General features: G+C 51.0%; 1 protein-coding gene across 3 annotated transcripts in view; it reads right to left on the bottom strand.

Moving 5' to 3' along the window:
• The window catches only part of C6H1orf127 (chromosome 6 C1orf127 homolog), a 32,201-nt gene that overhangs the window by 7,317 nt on the left and 7,496 nt on the right, over positions 1-17,388 (bottom strand). For 2 of the 3 annotated variants that reach the window (XM_021201325.2, XM_029540214.1), the window contains exons 2-10: positions 16,480-16,580; positions 13,644-13,742; positions 10,132-10,256; positions 9,227-9,370; positions 4,184-4,222; positions 2,570-2,707; positions 1,992-2,076; positions 796-992; positions 448-571 (exon numbers count right to left, since the gene is read on the bottom strand). In XM_021201325.2, coding sequence (XP_021056984.1) covers positions 448-571; positions 796-992; positions 1,992-2,076; positions 2,570-2,707; positions 4,184-4,222; positions 9,227-9,370; positions 10,132-10,256; positions 13,644-13,742; positions 16,480-16,580 — 1,052 coding nt within the window. Of the gene's footprint in view, positions 1-447; positions 572-795; positions 993-1,991; positions 2,120-2,569; positions 2,708-4,183; positions 4,223-9,226; positions 9,371-10,131; positions 10,257-13,643; positions 13,743-16,479; positions 16,581-17,388 lie in introns of those variants that run through there. The other variant, XM_029540215.1, reaches the window with a different exon arrangement.

Below are 17,388 nucleotides of genomic sequence, written 5' to 3'. Positions count from 1 at the left end.
GGCCAGCCTGGTCTACAGAGTGAGTTCCAGGACAGCCAGGGCTACACAGAGAAACCCTGTCTCGAAAAACAAAAAAAAAAAAAAAAAAAAACGTTGAATGAGCAAGGAAGACACTGGACATTTGGCTTCCATATCCGTGCACATTCACATGCACGCATACACATGCACACACACTCGCACACTCTAACCTGAGGCTGAGCTGGACATTTGCTATGCTCCCACCTCCATCGTCCACCCACAGCCAGGTACCTGTTTCCCATTCGGTACCCAGGCCTCTCTTTATCTCAGCCAGCTCCAGCAGCAGCCTGACAGAATCACTCGGCTGCCTGAATCTCCCATCCAGAGAATGAAAATCTGTCATAGGAGAACGAACCCAGGGCAGGAAATGCGACCTTATGTGGCACGTGCCTGTCACCAGCAGGCACGCTTTCAGGGTTCCTTACTTACCCACACACTGGAAAAAGTTCTCTACCATCCAGTGTACTGGGGAGTCCATCTCTGCAAAGTCCAGGCTCAGGTCCACCCTGTAGAAAGCTTGTGTCCCCGGGGATTCTCTGGCCTCTTGGCATGGCTGTAGGGCAGCAAGACACGGGTTACATGTGACAAGATGTACCTATGCCCTATGGCTGTCCCCGTTGGGGCCACCTCCAAAACCAAGCTGAACCTCCAGGGTGTGAATGGAGAGGCCACCTCCCAGCCAGTCCCCAAAGGCCTGCTCTATGCCTTTCTGACTTCTGGCTCTAGCTGTGGCCCAGGCAGGAGGCCTCAGAGGGGATAGCACGACAGGACACTGACCTGGTCCTGAAGCAGCCGAGACGCTGGTATGCTGACAACCACAAAGTCCCTGTCCTCAGCCACCGTGAAGGTGTCCGACTGCTGTACCTGAAGGAACCTGGGACTCAGGGACTCTTCAACAAGGGATCCTCTTTTGACCAGACCCAGTCTCTGCTTGGGGATGTGAACTGAGATCTCCGACCCTGGCTGGGAAGACGCTGGAAGGACACATGACCCAGAAAACAGGTTACAGACACACAGGGCCTACCAGCCCCACACATTCCTCAATTGATTTAGACCCTGGGACTTGGTCCCGAGACCATGTTTGCATGGACCAACAAGAGAAGGGAGAAAAAGGTCACCCTCCCTGGCTCCCAGAGGATACTGTCATTTGGGAAGGTCGGAGGAAAAGCAGGAGGGCCTTTCTCTCTAAGACTGTATCCATGAGCCTGCCTGGCGCTCCTTCCATTACAAGCTGTTGTCAGGAAGCACAGCTCATCAGCTGTTTACACGCTAGTGAGAATTTTGTCGTGTCAGCCCTCTCACGGGGACATTCTGAGCCAGCTCTGCAGTTGCTAAATGAAAGCATTTGTCTCCAAATAAAGATATTTCAAATAATACCAACAGGGCAGGAGATGTATAGGGACTTGGCAAGAACATTCTCCCAAGGCCCCCAAACTCCCCAGAGTTCTCATTCTGAAACTTATTTCATGATAAAATTCTAATCAAACCTGCACGGTTCCTCATCTCTCATCTACCCACACGGGACAAAAAACCCTTGGTCCATCTAACTTTGCATAGTGGGATGTTTAGAATTTAAATCCCCTAGAGGCCAGCAGAGTATTCCCAGAGTCCTGGTCTCTTGGCCATGCAGAAGGGCAGGTATCACCTCTAACTAAGCCTTGCAGAATAAGACCACAGATCCTTTCCCATCTTTGTCCTCAGCATCCCTACAGCCTGCCTAGAGCCCGAGATGTTCCCAGATCCCAGGTTGGCAGCCCTTGGTAAGATAGACCGGTCCATAGTCACACCCCGTATACCAGTCAGCCTGCTCCGGCATCCCCCTCAAACTCCTCCCAGCACCGAGGTTGGGGATAAGAAAGGGGGAGGCAGACTGGGGTGGGGTGGGGCAAGGTGGTTATCAGAGGGAAGAGACAGAAGTGACAGACAGTGCTTAGGTCAGAGAGGTGGGCATTAGGGGCACCCCTGGGTCTTACCCAGTGGGCACGCAGCCTCCAAGGAGTAGGCATAGGAACCGCTCACCAGCCACAAGGGCAGCAACTCCAGGGAGGTGTTCCACACCTGGGGAAGCAGGAAGGTCCCCCTGTGGCCGCTGTTCCTTCCAGAGGCCCATTCCCTCCATAAGTGCTCTGCCTACCCACCCTCATCTCTGAACAAAGCCCCAAGAGTCAGACTCCAGGCCAGGGCCTGTTGCTCCAGTGCAACCAGGAAATATTATTTAGCCAGGATATTTTTAGCAGGAAGCAAGCTCGGAGCAAGTGTCATGTGAGCCGTCTTCTCTTCCACGGCAACTTTGGGCTATTTAAAGAGATGGTAATTACGCTCCTGCCACCATGATCAGGACTCGCTGAATACATGATTGCCGGAGCCCCTCATCTGCCGAGCGGTGCACTTTACGCTAATGGGGCCCAATTTTCGAAGCCGCCTGCCTAAATCTGTCCAGTCTCACAGGTGGACACGTGAATCGGCACTTCGACATGACAAAGTGTTCCTTGGGGTGCCAGGCTACAGAGCCCTCCCTCAAGCCTGGCGTGGCCTGCCGTCCACCACTGACCTCCTGCCTCTGAAGAAGTTCTTGTCTCGGGCTTTGGATGGTGACCATGGTGGCACCAATATCCACCTCCAATCCCATCAAGCTGGCGTCCTCCAGAGAAGCCACCAGCTCCCCTCGAAGGGACAGCAGCCAAGGTGTCTGAAGAGATAAGGCAAAGTCAAAATCCAGTTGACCAGGGAGACATGGTCACTCTGGGCCAAGGAACATGGGTACTTGGAAGATACTCAAGAGGATAATGGTGCGGGGCAGTGGTGACGCACGCCTTTGATCCCAGCACTTAGGAGGCAGAGGCAAGTGGATCTCTGAGTTCGAGGCCAGCCTGGTCTACAGAGTGAGTTCCAAGACAGTCAGGGCTACACAGAGAAACCCTGTCTTGGAGGAAAAAAAAAAAAAAAAAAAAAAAGATGATAATGGGGTCATGGAGAGATCAGTAGGCCAAGGGTGGCAGCTACTCAAGAGACTCTGATACCCTTATATTTCAGGGGAGCAGACCTCTTGTAGGGATGCTTAGAGCACAAACAAACATGCCATGCTCCAAAGAGCAGGGTAAGCCTCTCTTAGGAGGAAAAACCGGTGCCTGGTGCCACAGTGACTCGCGCCCGTATCCGTAATGCTTGGGGGTATGAGGCGAGGGACTTTCCATGAGTGAAAGAATAGTTTGGGCTGTATAGTAAAACCTTGTCTCAAAACAGCAAAACCTGGGGTGGAGCATAGCTTGAGGTGGTAGAAGTGATGGCTGCCTAGCACACCCTGGGTTTGATTCCCCTGAGCTGTTAAAAAAAAAAACAGTCATGATGTACACACCCATCAGTGGGTAAGGGACAGTGAGGTGCTTCAGCCTCGCTGCCAAGCCTTATGACCTGAGTTCAGCCACCTAGGCACATGTAGAAGGAGAGACCTGATTCCCTCTCTGACACTCAGCAGACAGAGACAGGAAGACCAAGGTCAAGGTCATCCTCAGCTATTTAGTGAATTCAAGGCCAGCCTGGGCTACATGAGAACCTATCTTTAAAAAAAGAAAAGAAGAAGAAAGAAAAGGAGAGAGAGAGAGAGAGAGAGAGAGAGAGAGAGAGAGAGAGAGAGAGAGAGAGAGAATGGTTTGAACATTGTAGCACACACACACACACCTTTGAAGCATTCAGGAAGCAGAGGCAAGTGGACCTCTGTAAGATCAAGGCCAGCCTGGTCTACATAGAACATTTCGGGCCAGTCAGGGCTACACAGTGAAAATTCTGTCTCAACACAAAAGAGGGGGAAGAGAGAGAAGGGGAGTCAGAGAGAGGGGAATAGAGGCGACAGCTGTGTACCACAGGAATGGGTGTCCTTGCATAGGAGCCAGCGCCGGCCACTGGGGACCTTACAGAGAGAATCTTAGCACAGCAGGACCCAGAGACTTCCTACCCCAGCAGAATCCCACCAGGTTTTTTCAGACAGCTTCAGACTTATGCATGGAGGATGGCGGGGTAGGGAGTAGAAGGGGAGTTTTGCCAACTCCCAGACCCACGAAAGTCACTACTGTCCATGGACACTCTCCACAAAGGGGCCATGGAAGTGACAACCTCCTGCCTCAGGGCCTAGCAGAACCCTTCAGAACAATGCCCTTACCACACCTACCTGTTCAGCGTCAGTCCTTGGAGGCCAGGGCCTAGAGACCTGCAGAGCAGAGAGGAAGGAACAGCTGTGTGCTGTGGGCAAAGGTGAGTGAGCCTTTGCCTGGGCAATTGGCTCAGCAGGAATCCAGAGAGAGAGAGCTGGGCTGCCCTGATTGTTTGCTCATTAAGATGAGAAAATCATTTATGTTCTGGGACTCAAGTGTCAACAGACCCAGGGAAATGTCACCTCAGCTGCTGCCCTGGGCCAGACCATCAGGGCAGCTGGAGCACAGAGCACAGCTGGCAAGGTGGAGGGTGTGTGTGTGTGTGTGTGTACCGCACGACCCTGCTGTTCAAGATGTCGGGTGGGTCCCAGGCCTCTTCCAGGTCCTCCTGCCTCATCGTACCCCAGGACCCCCACTTCTTCCCCATTCCCTGCAGACTCCAATAAGCAAAAGATAAAGAGCGTGCTCGCCCTTGGTGCCGTGCTTCCAATGCCCAATCATCTCTGTTTTCCCCCAGTGAAGAACTTTCAATGCCAAAATAAGGATGGTCTCAGGCAATCCTGGACAGCTGGTCTCTTCCTGCACCTGAACCTCGAGGTGTGGTCAAGGGACTTGCCTGAGCCCAGCTGTCCTCCTATCTCCGTTTCCTTTACTGCATTATTTATGTATTATGTCAGCGTGGGGAGGGGGCACGCACCTGCCACAGTGTGCGTGTGCAGGGGTCCATGGACCACTGAGGGGAGTCAGCTGTTTCTTTCCACCACTGTGTGGGTCCTGGACACGGAACTTGAGTTTTCAGGCGTGGGTGAGAGTGCCTTTAGCCACAGAGCATCTCACAGCTCACCTCTTCCCCTTCTAATGCCTCGACCCGCTCCCACTGCCTTTATCTGTGCTGCAAGCATGGGTAAGGGGCTTGAGACACAGGAAAGAACCAAGGCTAACAGAAAGCGACTCCCTCCCCTCCCCTCCCCTCCCTTCCCCTCCACCTATGAAAGTTAAGGACACTGGGTCCAAAAAGACTAATGAGCCGTCGCAACTCTCCCACCCCTTTCCACCATGTGTACAGAATCCATTCTTTCAGGCACGGAGACAGGTGGACAGAGTTGGGGATACTCCCCCCACATCCTCTCAGTCTTGTCAGTGCCTTAGCTGCCCCTGGCTTCAGAGACGCCTGCCCCCACCATTGCCCACGGGGCTCAGCACAGCCCACAAGGAGCCTGTAATTTCCTCACCTTGTGGGTACTGACTTCACTTTGGGAGCAGAGAGGAAAGAATGGGAAAGACATCTGAGGTTTGGTGAGATGGTAAAGGGATTCCACATTTCCCAGGGCTGCCACCAAAGCCTCTCTCCTGCCTCTCCACCGTGGGGCTAGTGCAGCAAGACAACCCTGGAGGCTGGGCTTTTCCACGGAGGGAACAATTTTGCGTAAAGAAACAAAAGGAAGTGGGATCAAGCACACAGTCTAAACCCACCACCGTGTCCTTTAAGTGGCCACAGGCAGACTATATTTAGGGCCAGCAGACATTCAGCAGGACCTCGGGTAGTCTTCCCTGGGAGCAATCGCTAATCACTGCATTGAGTTTACAGGTGCCCCTGGGCACACTTAACCCAGGGCAATGAATAGTTATTGCGCAGCCTCCCGCTCGGGGCTTGTGGGCACACTTAAGCAAGCTCGCAGATCGCTGTGTGCAGGGCACGGCTCGGGTACACCCTTGGGCACCCTGTGCCATCAGCAGGGAGAGGCAGAGTATTAAATATCTATGTGCCCTGTGCCCACAGCTGCATTTAGCCAAGGGCAAGGCTGGTGTAACGGCTTTAATTAAAACTTAATGCAAGTTCAAGGTGCAGCCATGGAAGTGGCTGCAGAAGCCACCAGGAATGAATCAGTCAATTCGATGAGGTGGTGAGGTTCTATGACAGGGGAGGGGAAACGGAGGAGCCTGGGGCACCTGAGACCCATTACTCCGGTGCAGCGGATTCTCTGCGACTCTACCCAGGGGCATGAGGGTAGTATAGGCTCCAACATCTACACTGGGGAAGGACGCTGAGGATCTGGGCAGGTCAAAAGGGACAAAGTGGGTGCTTGGCTGGCTACCAGCTATGCTTTCCTCCGGGAAATGTTATACGACACGGGCAACCTTGTCCCCCTAGCGGCTGCTCCTGGAATTACAGGCCAGTGTAAAGAGACCTGACCATTCCAGGCCTGTCAAACCCACGCCCCACGACTATACGGAGGGATCTCTAAGATGAGGTCCGTGACTCTAAGGAACAGCAACGCCCTGCCTGACAAGACCACAACGGGACCTAAACAGTGTTCTACTTCAGGCACTGCTCCTTAAAATTGAGCAGCAGAGAAGTCCAGAGGCAAGATGCAGGGAGCAAGCACAGAGGTGGGGTTCCAGCCTCTGCACCTCACCTCAAAGCCCAGAACAGATGGGAGTGTATGCCCCTCCCTCCCCAGGCAAGATCCATTCTGATCTGACCATTTGGCACCAGCGTAGAGCCTGGCATTTGGCACGTGTATCCGGATGCTTCTTAAATGGAGCTGGTTGTCATTAGCTGGTCTTTCCCTCCAACCTCCCCTCCCCTCCTTCTTCCTCATGTCATCAGGCAAAACTGGGCATGTGGGGCTTGGGGATGTTTGGGTTATTTATTTATTGTGTAGGCAGATGTATACGTGTGTATCATGGTTCGTGTGTGATGGTCGATCGGGGGACAACTAGATGAAGTCATTTCTCCCCTTTTTTGCAGGTGGCAAGCACCTTCAGCCACTTGCTGGACGGCTCCTGCCCAGTAGCACAGACTGAGTTCAAACTTAACAATCCTCTCGCTTCAACCCCCTGCATGTGGGGTTCCAGAAGTGCACCTTCAAACCCCGATCTAAACTCACCGTTCTGTTTGGCCACACGGTATTTACAAAAATGAAAGTTAACATTTTTGGATGCTGGATGCGGTTCCGTGGGTAGCGTTCCCTTAGCATGAGGCCATAAGTTAATCCCCACTAACACATAAACCAGGTGTGGTGTCACACTGGTGATCCTACCACGTGGGAGATACAGGCAAGAGAATCAGAAGTCCGAGGTCATCTTCTTTACATGGTGAGTTTAAGGCCAGCCTGAGATATGTGAGACCCTTGTAGCAAAATAAGTGAACATCTGCTCACTTTCAATGAATAAAGTTCAGTCTTCTCTTGCTGAGAGGTCCAGGCCCCACACATGCTAGGCAAGCACTCTACCACTGAGTTACTTTCCCAGCACACAGTCAGCTTTTTATGATGTAATTTTACACTCAACTATAGATTTCCTGTTTCTCTTTTAAAATGCTGAAAATTCTAGCAAGGCTGGGCCAAGCTTAAGCAGCGGCTCGTTGAAGAGCTTGTTCTAGCTCACCACGGCCCCTTATATTTCAGGCTCATAGAGCCATCCTGCCACTACCTGCTATGAGACCTCGGCAACTCTCACTTCTTCACCTACTTGTCCACTCCATAAAATGGGGCTGTAAACAGCACCTCCTGCCTACTGTGAGATGGGTCGGCATCAGCAAAGCAGAGGCAGGGGCATGGTTGAGTGGTGGAGCATTTGCCCGATAGATGCCAAGTCCTGACTTCCATCCTTAGCAACGAAATGATAAACCACAAGGCAGCGACATCCATGCCTGACACAGCAGGGTGGGTGGGAAGCGAAGCTGCTCTGAGGAAATGAGCACTTGGGTCCATCCCTTCCCCCTCTCTGTGTCTGCCACATGCATTTCTGCTGTGGGTTTGCAACCCTCCCCTGCCCCAGTCTAGTCTCTCTCTGTTCCAGGGCTACAGAGAAACCTGAGCTCAGGGATGCCACCAGGCAATGACAGCACACAGCTGGAATACACCACAGGCCTGTGCTCTCTCCAATTGAAATCCATTGCTCCTGACTGCTGGGGACGGAACCTGGGACTGTGAGCACCCCCCAGCCCTGATGTCTATAAATCATGACATGACCTAGGTTAAAAAAAGAGGTCCCAAAGCTGAGGAAATTGTTCTCTGCATAAAGCACGTGCCTCAAAAATGTAAAGACCTTGGGACTGGAAAAGTGGCTCAGCTGTTAAGAGCACTGGCTGCTCTTTCTTTCTTTCTTTCTTTCTTTCTTTCTTTCTTTCTTTCTTTCTTTTTGTTGTTTTTTGTTTGTTTGTTTTTTTGTTTTTTGTTTTTCGAGACAGGGTTTCTCTGTGTAGCCCTGACTGTCCTGGAACTCACTATGTAGACCAGGCTGGCCTCCAACTCAGAAATCCACCTGCCTCTGCCTCCCAAGTGCTGGGATTAAAGGTGTGCGGTGTGCAGTATGCGGTGTGACCCATCACTGCCTGGCTACTGGCTGCTCTTCCAGAGGACCTGAATTTGGTTTGCCAGAACCCACATAAAGTCAGATGTGGTAGCTGGGTTTGTAATCTCATCATTCCTTCAGCACGAGAGGAGGCAGAGTCGAGAGGCTCCACAGAAGGCAGCCTGACACACGGAGCTGCAAATGATAGACCGTGTCTTCAACAAAGTGGAAGGTGAGACCTGGTACCTGAAGTTGTCCTCTGACTCCCACTGTCCTCGGGACACACACGAGAAACTCACACATACGAACACACACACACACACACACACACACACACACACACACACACACACGTGCGCGCGCGCGCGCGCGCGGAGGTGGGGGAGAAAAGAGAAAGGACCAAGCCAGCAACATCCCTTAACCCAAAGAGAAAAACACAAATATTGGTTTGATGTTTGTTGGATGACATGAAGAACACAGACTCAGAGACTTCATTTCTCACTCCATCCCTTACCCTGACAAAGACCTCATTGGTAAAAAGCCCAGTGGAAGGTGGCTGCCAGCCAACACTATGGAGATCCAGAGAGAACTATGGAGATCCAGAGAGAATGGTCCTATCCCGTGTCTCTAGTTGTCTGCTTTGCTGGGCTATGTCCCAAGGCTCAGGAACCACAACCATCGACCTGGGCCTTTGAAGGGGAGCCAGCCCAGGATGCCCCCTACCACCTGGGGTGCCCTCCCAGGCCTTCCCAGGCTGTTACCTGAATGAACGAGGGATGACAACGGACACTCTGTTCACCCAGCCTTGCCACGATCATGGGACACTTCATTATGTAGCGATCGCTCTGCTTCAACCTTTTTGCCCCTTTTTGAAACATTCTGATTTCCAACCTGTAATTTGCTTTCTGGAAGTCAGGCAGAATTCACACACGCAGACAAGAGAAGAAAATGCAGTTAATAAGCCACAATTATAGGTCAGCCTCTATTCGTAGTGGGCATGATTAATGAAGGCCTCTTAGAAGTCTGTCTTGTGGAAGAGCTAAGAATCAAGTGGAAGGCTCTCATGGACTGGGAAACTTGGCAGATTCTGGCCTGTGACAGTGCAGTCCCCAACAGGGGCTGGGGACTGCTATACCTTTCAGAAAGATCACCTTAAAGAGACAGCTCAGCAGCCTGTGTCCCATCATCCCTGACAACATACTGGTTGGTAGCCTGTTTCCTTTGACTCCCTTGGACCCATTTTACAGCTGAGGCAGTTGAGGCACAGCAACTAAGCAAGCAGCCATGGCCATTTCTACAACAGAGTTTCAGCATGTCAGGCCAGCCTGGTCTACAGATTGAATTCTAAGACAGACAGGTCTCTGTGACATAGAAAAACCTAGGGAAGTGGGGGTGGGAGTAGGGCAGAACTAGAGGCAGGGGTGTATACCTTTAGTCCCAGCACTTGGGAGGCAGAGGCAGGCAGATGTCTGTGAGTTTGAAGCCAGCCTTATGTGCCCAGCTAATAAACCCAGGCCAGCTATGGGTTTATAGTGAGACCCTGTGTTAAAGCAACAAAAGAAGCTGGCTGTGTAACTGTGGTTGTGCACTTGCCTGGCATCCTAGCCGTACACGAGGCACTGACTTCTGGCCCCAGCACAGCATATAAGTCGTTTCTCAAACCCACCTCTTTCTGTACAAAGCAACCAGAGTACAGTGCTCGGAAGATGAAGCCTCCCTCGTGAGCAGGATGCAAGAGGTAACCACATTTGGTAAGAAGAGAATCCAAGTGGTTGGGGGCCCTCTTGGTGCCTATGACAGAAACAGACAGAACCACGGGAGAACTTCGGAGGTGAAGTTAGGAGTTTCCGACACTCAGACCTAAGCCCAAGGCTGTGCCACCCTGGGACGTCAGAGAACGGTTAAGATAGAATCTTGGAAGGTGGCCGCCAACAGAAGCCAGCATACAGACTGTCCCTCCCAGTCATCTCTCAGCTCTGGGCCCAGCCTGGGTCGCAGAAGTTGTCTCCTAGCTCCTCTCCTACTTCCTTCCGCCCACTGTAGTCTACTTTCCCATCCCCACCCCAGCAGCGCACAGAGTCCCACTGCCGCCTGCGCCAGATGGCTCCACTCTGCACTCAGAGAGACCCCAGTGAGGTGCGCGAAGACTCTGCCCTCCCTCTGCCTTAGCCACACTGGTCTTCCTGCTATTTCTAACACGTCGTCGTCGTCGTCGTCGGTGCAGTCAGGGCCTTTCCACTGGCTGAGTCTTCTGTCTTTTCCAGATAACTGCGTGGCTCAGGGCTCAGTCCACCACTCTCAAGTCTTTAAGTAAAGCCCTCTTGTCAAAAAGGTCTCTGCCAGCAGAGGCTCCATCACTCCTCTCCAAACCTCGCCCCACTCCCAGGATGCCTTTCGGCATCTCGCATTACCGCCTCACCAGCTGAAAAAAAATAAGACAATGACTATAGCAATGGTCTTGTTGCCCTCCACTCAAATGCCAGCCCCGTGGTGCCAAGAGTATTTATCTGTTTTGCTCTTTGCCATATTCCTAGTGCCTTAAGTAAGCTGCGTCTGGCACATCAGAGATGGCTCTCGAGCAAACATTCATTGGATGAGGAATATCACCGAGCAGGGGGATTACAGGTAGTTTTCATTATCGTCTTTAGATTTCTTCTGTTTCCATAATTATCTCGTGTTGCTTTTGAGGTAATTTTTTTCCCTAAAAGTCTCATCTGATGGGAGATGAACACGCCCTTGCAGAAGACAGCTTTCGAAGCCTGGATGTGGGGGGCGCGCTCTCTGGTGACATAGAAGTTGCTGCTTTCCTTTCCAGAGGTTGCAGCCTTCGCGGCTATCTTTAGCAGCAGATCAAGGCCGAGCCTGTGGCTCTGAAAGGCAGCTCACTGGGGAAATAAAGTGTCTAAGCCTGGATGTGCAAATTGACCCGGGTCGCTTTGGTTTCCCATTCACGTCTGCACTTTGTAAATATTTGCCCGCATCCCACTGCTCGCACCTGCTTTCTGTCCCTTCAACTTTATGGGAGGCAGCAGGCAGCATCGCAGGCAACATCGTTTCTGCATCCCCACCTGGTGCTGCTTCGGAGCAAAAGAAGCAGTCTCCTTCCGAAGCCACAGGTGTCTCTGACAGCGCCTAAAACTAATGGCCTGTGGCTGGCTGCTGTGACTAATTCCCTGATTATTGACTTTATGATTTTACACTTAAAACTTCTTTATAATAACACACAGAAATGTTTAATGGGCTCTATCCAGAGCCATAAAAATTACTTATTGAACAAGCGTTTTAAAACTATTAATCTATTGTTTTCCATTAATAATGGCTTTCCAAAGAACAGGCGACAGCTTAATGTATCCTCTGCATTTTTCTCCTGGAAAAGTGGCCTTTTAATACACAGATGCTGTTCCAGCTCCTGAGAGGCATCGCCGCCTGGCTGACCATCCCAGGACCAATTCAGGATTCAGGACACACCGGTCCCAGACAGCACTTTCGAATTCCCAGACTAAGCCAGGCGTGGTGGCTCACACCTGTAATTCCAGCACTGGGAGGCCAAGACAGACAGGAAGGAGGTCTGCCATGAGTTTGGGGTCAGCCTGGATTGCGCGGAGCTCTAGGGTAGCCTGGGCCACAGCATATGACCCTGCCTTCAAAAATAAGGGAAGGGAAAGGGGAAAAAAAAAAAAAAAAACACTGAGATGGGAGGTTCCCTTCTCAATTTCTCCATTCTCATACCAAAGAGGAAAATTGTAGGTGTCTGACTTGCAGCCTCTGTGATCAAAACCCCAACAAGAGATGAGCTACAGGCACATAATCTCTGTTCTAGTTCCTTCTAGAAGTTTCCCACTCAGCCGGGCGGTGGTGGCACACGCTTTTAATCCCAGCATTCAGGAGGCAGAGGCAGGNGGATTTCTGAGTTCAAGGCCAGCCTGGTCTACAGAGTGAGTTCCAGGACAGCCAGGGCTATACAGAGAAACCCTGTCTCAAAAAAACAAAACAAAAACAAACAAACAAAAAGAAGTTTCCCACTTCCAATGGGTAAGCTCATGGTTCAAAGTTTTCTGAAAGTGATAACTGTCCCTCTTTCTGGCTGTTTTGGGCATGAGATTCTCCCACCACGCATGAGATTGTGGTTCCCGTGGGTAAAACGTGTGCTCTTCCAGAGGACCTTGGTTTGGTTCCCAGCATGCACTTGGTGGCTCACAAACATCTGTAATCCCAGTTCCAGAAGATGAACACCCTCTTCTGGCCCCCACTAGCAATATATGTACATGGTGTACAGACTTATATGCAGGCAAAACACCCATACACACTCAATAAGGGTCTAAATAGGAAAAAAGAAGGAATTGTGGGCCAGCAAAATGGCTCGATAAGCTAAAGCTACTTGCCACTAAGCCTGATGAGTCAAGTTCAAATTCAGATCCACTTAGTTAAAGGGAAGAAATAGTCCTGCAAGTTATCCTCTGACCTCCACATGAACTCTGCGGCACTGTTTTGTTTTTTGTTTTTTTGTTTTCGAGACAGGGTTTCTTTTTTTTTTTTTTTTTTTTTTTTTTTTGGTTTTCCGAGACAGGGTTTCTCTGTATAGCCCTGTCTGTCCTGGAATTTACTTTGTAGACCAGGCTGGCCTCGCGCTCAGAAATCCGCCTGCCTGTGCCTCCCAAGTGCTGGGGTTGAAGGCGTGCGCCACCACCGTCCGGCTGCGACACTGTTTTTGTAAACTCGTGCGCTTAAATGAGTGTGTGCGCATGCGCGCGTTTAGGGGTTCTACTAGCACCTGACAGACACTTCGATCAGGGTGAGCAAGTATCTATTAGGAGTCTCCTAAACTTGAACTAGAGAGTCCTTAGTCCTGGAGACACAGCAGCTATCAGCATGGAGCCATGGGCTGTGCCTGCCCTCAACTATCTGCAGGTGGCGCTGGTGACAAGCGTGTGAACAAGGGTAGGAGGCCATTTTAAGTTGGGATCAGAAGAGGAAATGGGATGAGAGCGCAACCGCAACCGGGAAGGAACTGTCTTGGGGATAGTCAGGGCAGCCCTGGTAAGAAACCAGCATGAAGCCTTCAGGGAAGGCCGCCCTTGTGCCCTGGGGTGAGGGACGCATTGGGGATCTCCCTCAGCAAAGGCTCCAGCCAGTCAATGGCTGAGCATTGGAAAACCCGGGTCTGAGAAGATGGCTTACCCGGCAGGCGCAGGACCCCGGCCAGCCACTGCCTCAAACCCTGCACGTGGCTCCTCGGGATCTGCAGGGTCATGTAGTCTGAGAAGCACTCGACCTTCTCTGTGAGACAAAAAGATACTTCTGAGGAGGCAGAGAGGACACAAGAGAGCGAGAGGAAGGGAAGAAGGAAGGCTGAGCAGGCCTCCTTTCAATCCTGCTGCAGTAGACCAGCTAGGAACCGGGTCACCATTGCGTCTAAGCAGTGTGGTATGGAAAGACTGGGAACAATGGATTTACTTGTGAGTGTAGGCACCGATGTCAGGACATCTGGGTCTAAATCCCCACTCAGTGTGCGTGTGTGTGTGTGTGTGTGTGTGGATAATGATGACGGAAGACAAGAGTGACAGTAGTGATTACAGACACCGATGACGACGACCCTGACCTATGCTCTCTCCCATTGTCTGATCTTAGTCTTCATCTTGTGCCAGGATGAACTGTGCGGTCCAGTAATACCCTTCCTGCAGTCTGAGAGTTCCTCTAGTGAACCTGATGGCCCCGCCCCTGTTCTTATGCCCCGGTCACATCTCCTCTCTCCGAGATGCGTGAATAATGAAAAACCTGGAGGCTGGGGACAGTAGATGAGCTAGCATGGGGATCTGGGTTCAAGTCCCCAGCACCTATGAAAGGACCACGAATGGCCGTATGTAGTGGTTTGTATATTCTTGGACCAGGGAGTGGCACCATCTGGAGGTGTGGCCTGGTTGGAATAGGTGTGTCACTGTGGNTGTNNGCTTAAGACTCTCACCCCAGTTGCCTGGAAGTCAGTGTTCCAGTAGCAGCCTTTGGATGAAGATGTAGAACTCTCAGCTCCTCCTGCACCATGCCTTCCTGGATACTGCCATGCTCCTGCCTTGATGATAATGGGCTGAACCTCTGAACCTGTAAGCCAGCCCCAATTAAATGTTGTTTTTATATGACTTGCCTTGGTCATGGTGTCTGTTCATAGCAGTAAAACCCTAACTAATGCACCGTATATACATTCCCACCCCTGTGCTGATGGGTAGAGACAGGGAGACAGGTTTGCTGGCCACTAGCTTAGCTCCAGGTTCTGTGAGCGAGCCTGTCTCAAGCGATAGGGTGGAGATTGAGGGAAAAGGACAATTGACACCCTCCTCTGACCTCTACATGTGTGAAGGGAGGCGCACATATACCCAAACAGGTACATATATCTTACACGTACACACACAATAAATTAATTGGTAAAAAGTGGGAGCTGGTGAGATGGCTCAGCAAGAAATGGTCCTTGCCACCCAAACATATTAACCTGTCAGCCCAAGTTAGATTCCCAGAACCCATAGGCCTTAGGTTTCCATTGCTGTGATAAACAGCCTGACCAAAGGAAGCTTGGGGGTGGGGAAGGGCTTATTTCAGCCCACAGGTGGCGTCCATCATAAAGAGAAGACAGAGCAGGAGTCACATGCAGGAGCCCAAGCAGGGACCATGGAGGTTGCTGCTTACCAGCTTGCTCCCCATGGCTTGCTCAGCCTGCTTTCAGGGACGGCACTGCCCACAGTAGACTGTTCCCTCCTATGTCAATCAAGAATCAAGAAAGTGCCAGGTGTTGTAATGCCTTTAATCCTAGTACTCAGGAGGCAGAGGCAGGTGAAGGTGAATCTCTGTGAGTTCCGGGCCAGCCAGGATTATATAATGAGACCCTGTCTCAAAAACAAACAACAACCCAAATAAAAACCCTACACAACTTTGTGGCTGGCAGAGAGATGGCTCAGCAGTTAAGAGCACCAGCTGCTCTTCCAGAGGTCCTGAGTTCGAATCCCAGCAACCACATGGTGGCTCACACCATCTGTAATGGGATCCGAAGCCCTCTTCTGCTGTGTCTAGGAGTTGGGTGGCGGATCACAACACAGGGCTTAACCCAGAATAAACGCTAGGCAAACGTGTTACTCTTGTAGTATCTTTTGTGTGGCCAGTGACTGACAATGGAGACCCCAGGGCTGAACTGGCTCAAGGAAGTCTGGGCTCTACTAGTCTTTGCCAGGAGATTGAAGACAAGCCCCTCACTCCTCTGGACCCTAATGTAAAAATGAGTTATTGATCCCGGTGCAGTGGTGCACACCTTTAATCCCAGCACTTGGGAGACAGAGACCAGCAGATCTCTTCAAGTTCAAAGCTAGCCTCATCTATATAACAAGTTCCAGGCCAGCCAAAGTTGTATATTGAGACCCTGGACCAAAATACAAAACAAGCCAGGCAATGGCACACACCTTTGATCCCAGTACTCAGAAGGTAGAGGCAAGCGGATCTCTGAGGCCAGCCTGGGCTACAACAGAGTGAGTTCTAGGACACCTAGGGCAACAGAGAAGCCTTGTCTTAAAAAAAAAAAAAAAAAACAAACAAACAACAAAGGCTGAGCAGTGGTGGCGCATGCCTTTAATCCCAGCACTTGGGAAGCAGAGGCAAGCGGGTTTCTGAGTTCGAGGCCACCCTCGGCTACAGAGTAAGTTCCAGGACAGCCGGGGCTACCCAGAGAAACCCTGTCTCAAAACAAACAACGAAGGTGAAAACAACAAACCGTGTTGCCGCCCAGCCTCCCTGCCAGGCTGGTACAGAGCCTGCGCCAGATACTTCAAAACAAGTGCTGCCGTCCAGGAGAGGAAGCCCAGTCCTGCCTCTGGCACCTGCTGCCCCTGAGAACCCCAGCACTTGGGCGACCATCCAGGCCGGTGTGCTGGCTACAGATGACTGCTGCCTTCCATGTAAGCAGGGCAAGGAGTTATCAGTCTGAGGAGAGGGGATCGCCCAAAGCCTGTTGTGAACCAGAAAAGCATGATTGATTTACCTGTCAGTGCTCCGTGTGCTGGGCGAGGCCTGTCCTTGTTTGACCTGACGGGGAGGATCCATGGGAACACAGTAGGCTGAATGCAAGCCAGGCAGATGGCCCTGCAAGGAAGAGTGAAGGGTGTGGAGCGGGTGCCCAGCCCAGCAGGGCTGCCTCACTGCCTTCATTCAGCCAGGCAATTATTTCTCATTTTTGGTTCTGTTTTCTTTTCATTTTTTCTTGCTTTTATTGTTGTTTTGTTGTGTTGTGTTTTAAAACAATGTGCTAATCTTAACCTCACTATACAGCCCAGGCTGGCCTCTAACTTGGAATCCCTCCTGCCTTTGCCTACCAAATACCCAGGTTACAGGTGTGCAGCATCTCAATTACAGCTCATCCAGTCAATTATATTTATGTATATATGGGTTTTATTAGTTTTTTTTTTCTTTTTGCTCTGGAACGGGGTCAAATCGAGGGCGTCAGAATGCTAAGCAAGCACTCTACCACTGAATTACGCCCTAGCCCCAGAGATGTATTGTTTGCATGCCTACCATGGGCAGTAGCCAAGACTTGGACCAAGCAGCAACGACAAAGAAAGAAATGAATAGCAGAATCTTCCATAGCAAGCAACAAGAAGAAACAGGAGTGAGAGGCAGGGATGGGAGCTGGGGATGCTGAGGGAGGATACGTCCCAGAACATCAATGTAAAAAGAGGGTTTCTGAAAAGGCAACATTGCGATACGCATTATTAATGAGGGAACCCGCAGATTTACAGCCAGTTTAAAGGAGAGAAAAAAAAAGAAAAGAAAAGAAAAGAAAAGAAAAGAGGAGAAGAAGAGGAGGAGGAGGAGAAGAAGAAGGAAAATGAAGAAGAAGGAGGAGGAGGAGAAAAAGAAGGAAAAAGAAGAAGGAGGAGGAGGAGGAGGAAGA

Source organism: Mus pahari, chromosome 6, assembly GCF_900095145.1.
Source record: "Mus pahari chromosome 6, PAHARI_EIJ_v1.1, whole genome shotgun sequence".
Lineage (NCBI taxonomy): Eukaryota > Metazoa > Chordata > Mammalia > Rodentia > Muridae > Mus > Mus pahari.
Note: the sequence above shows the minus strand (reverse complement) of the source record. Positions and strands in the feature narration are given on the sequence as shown.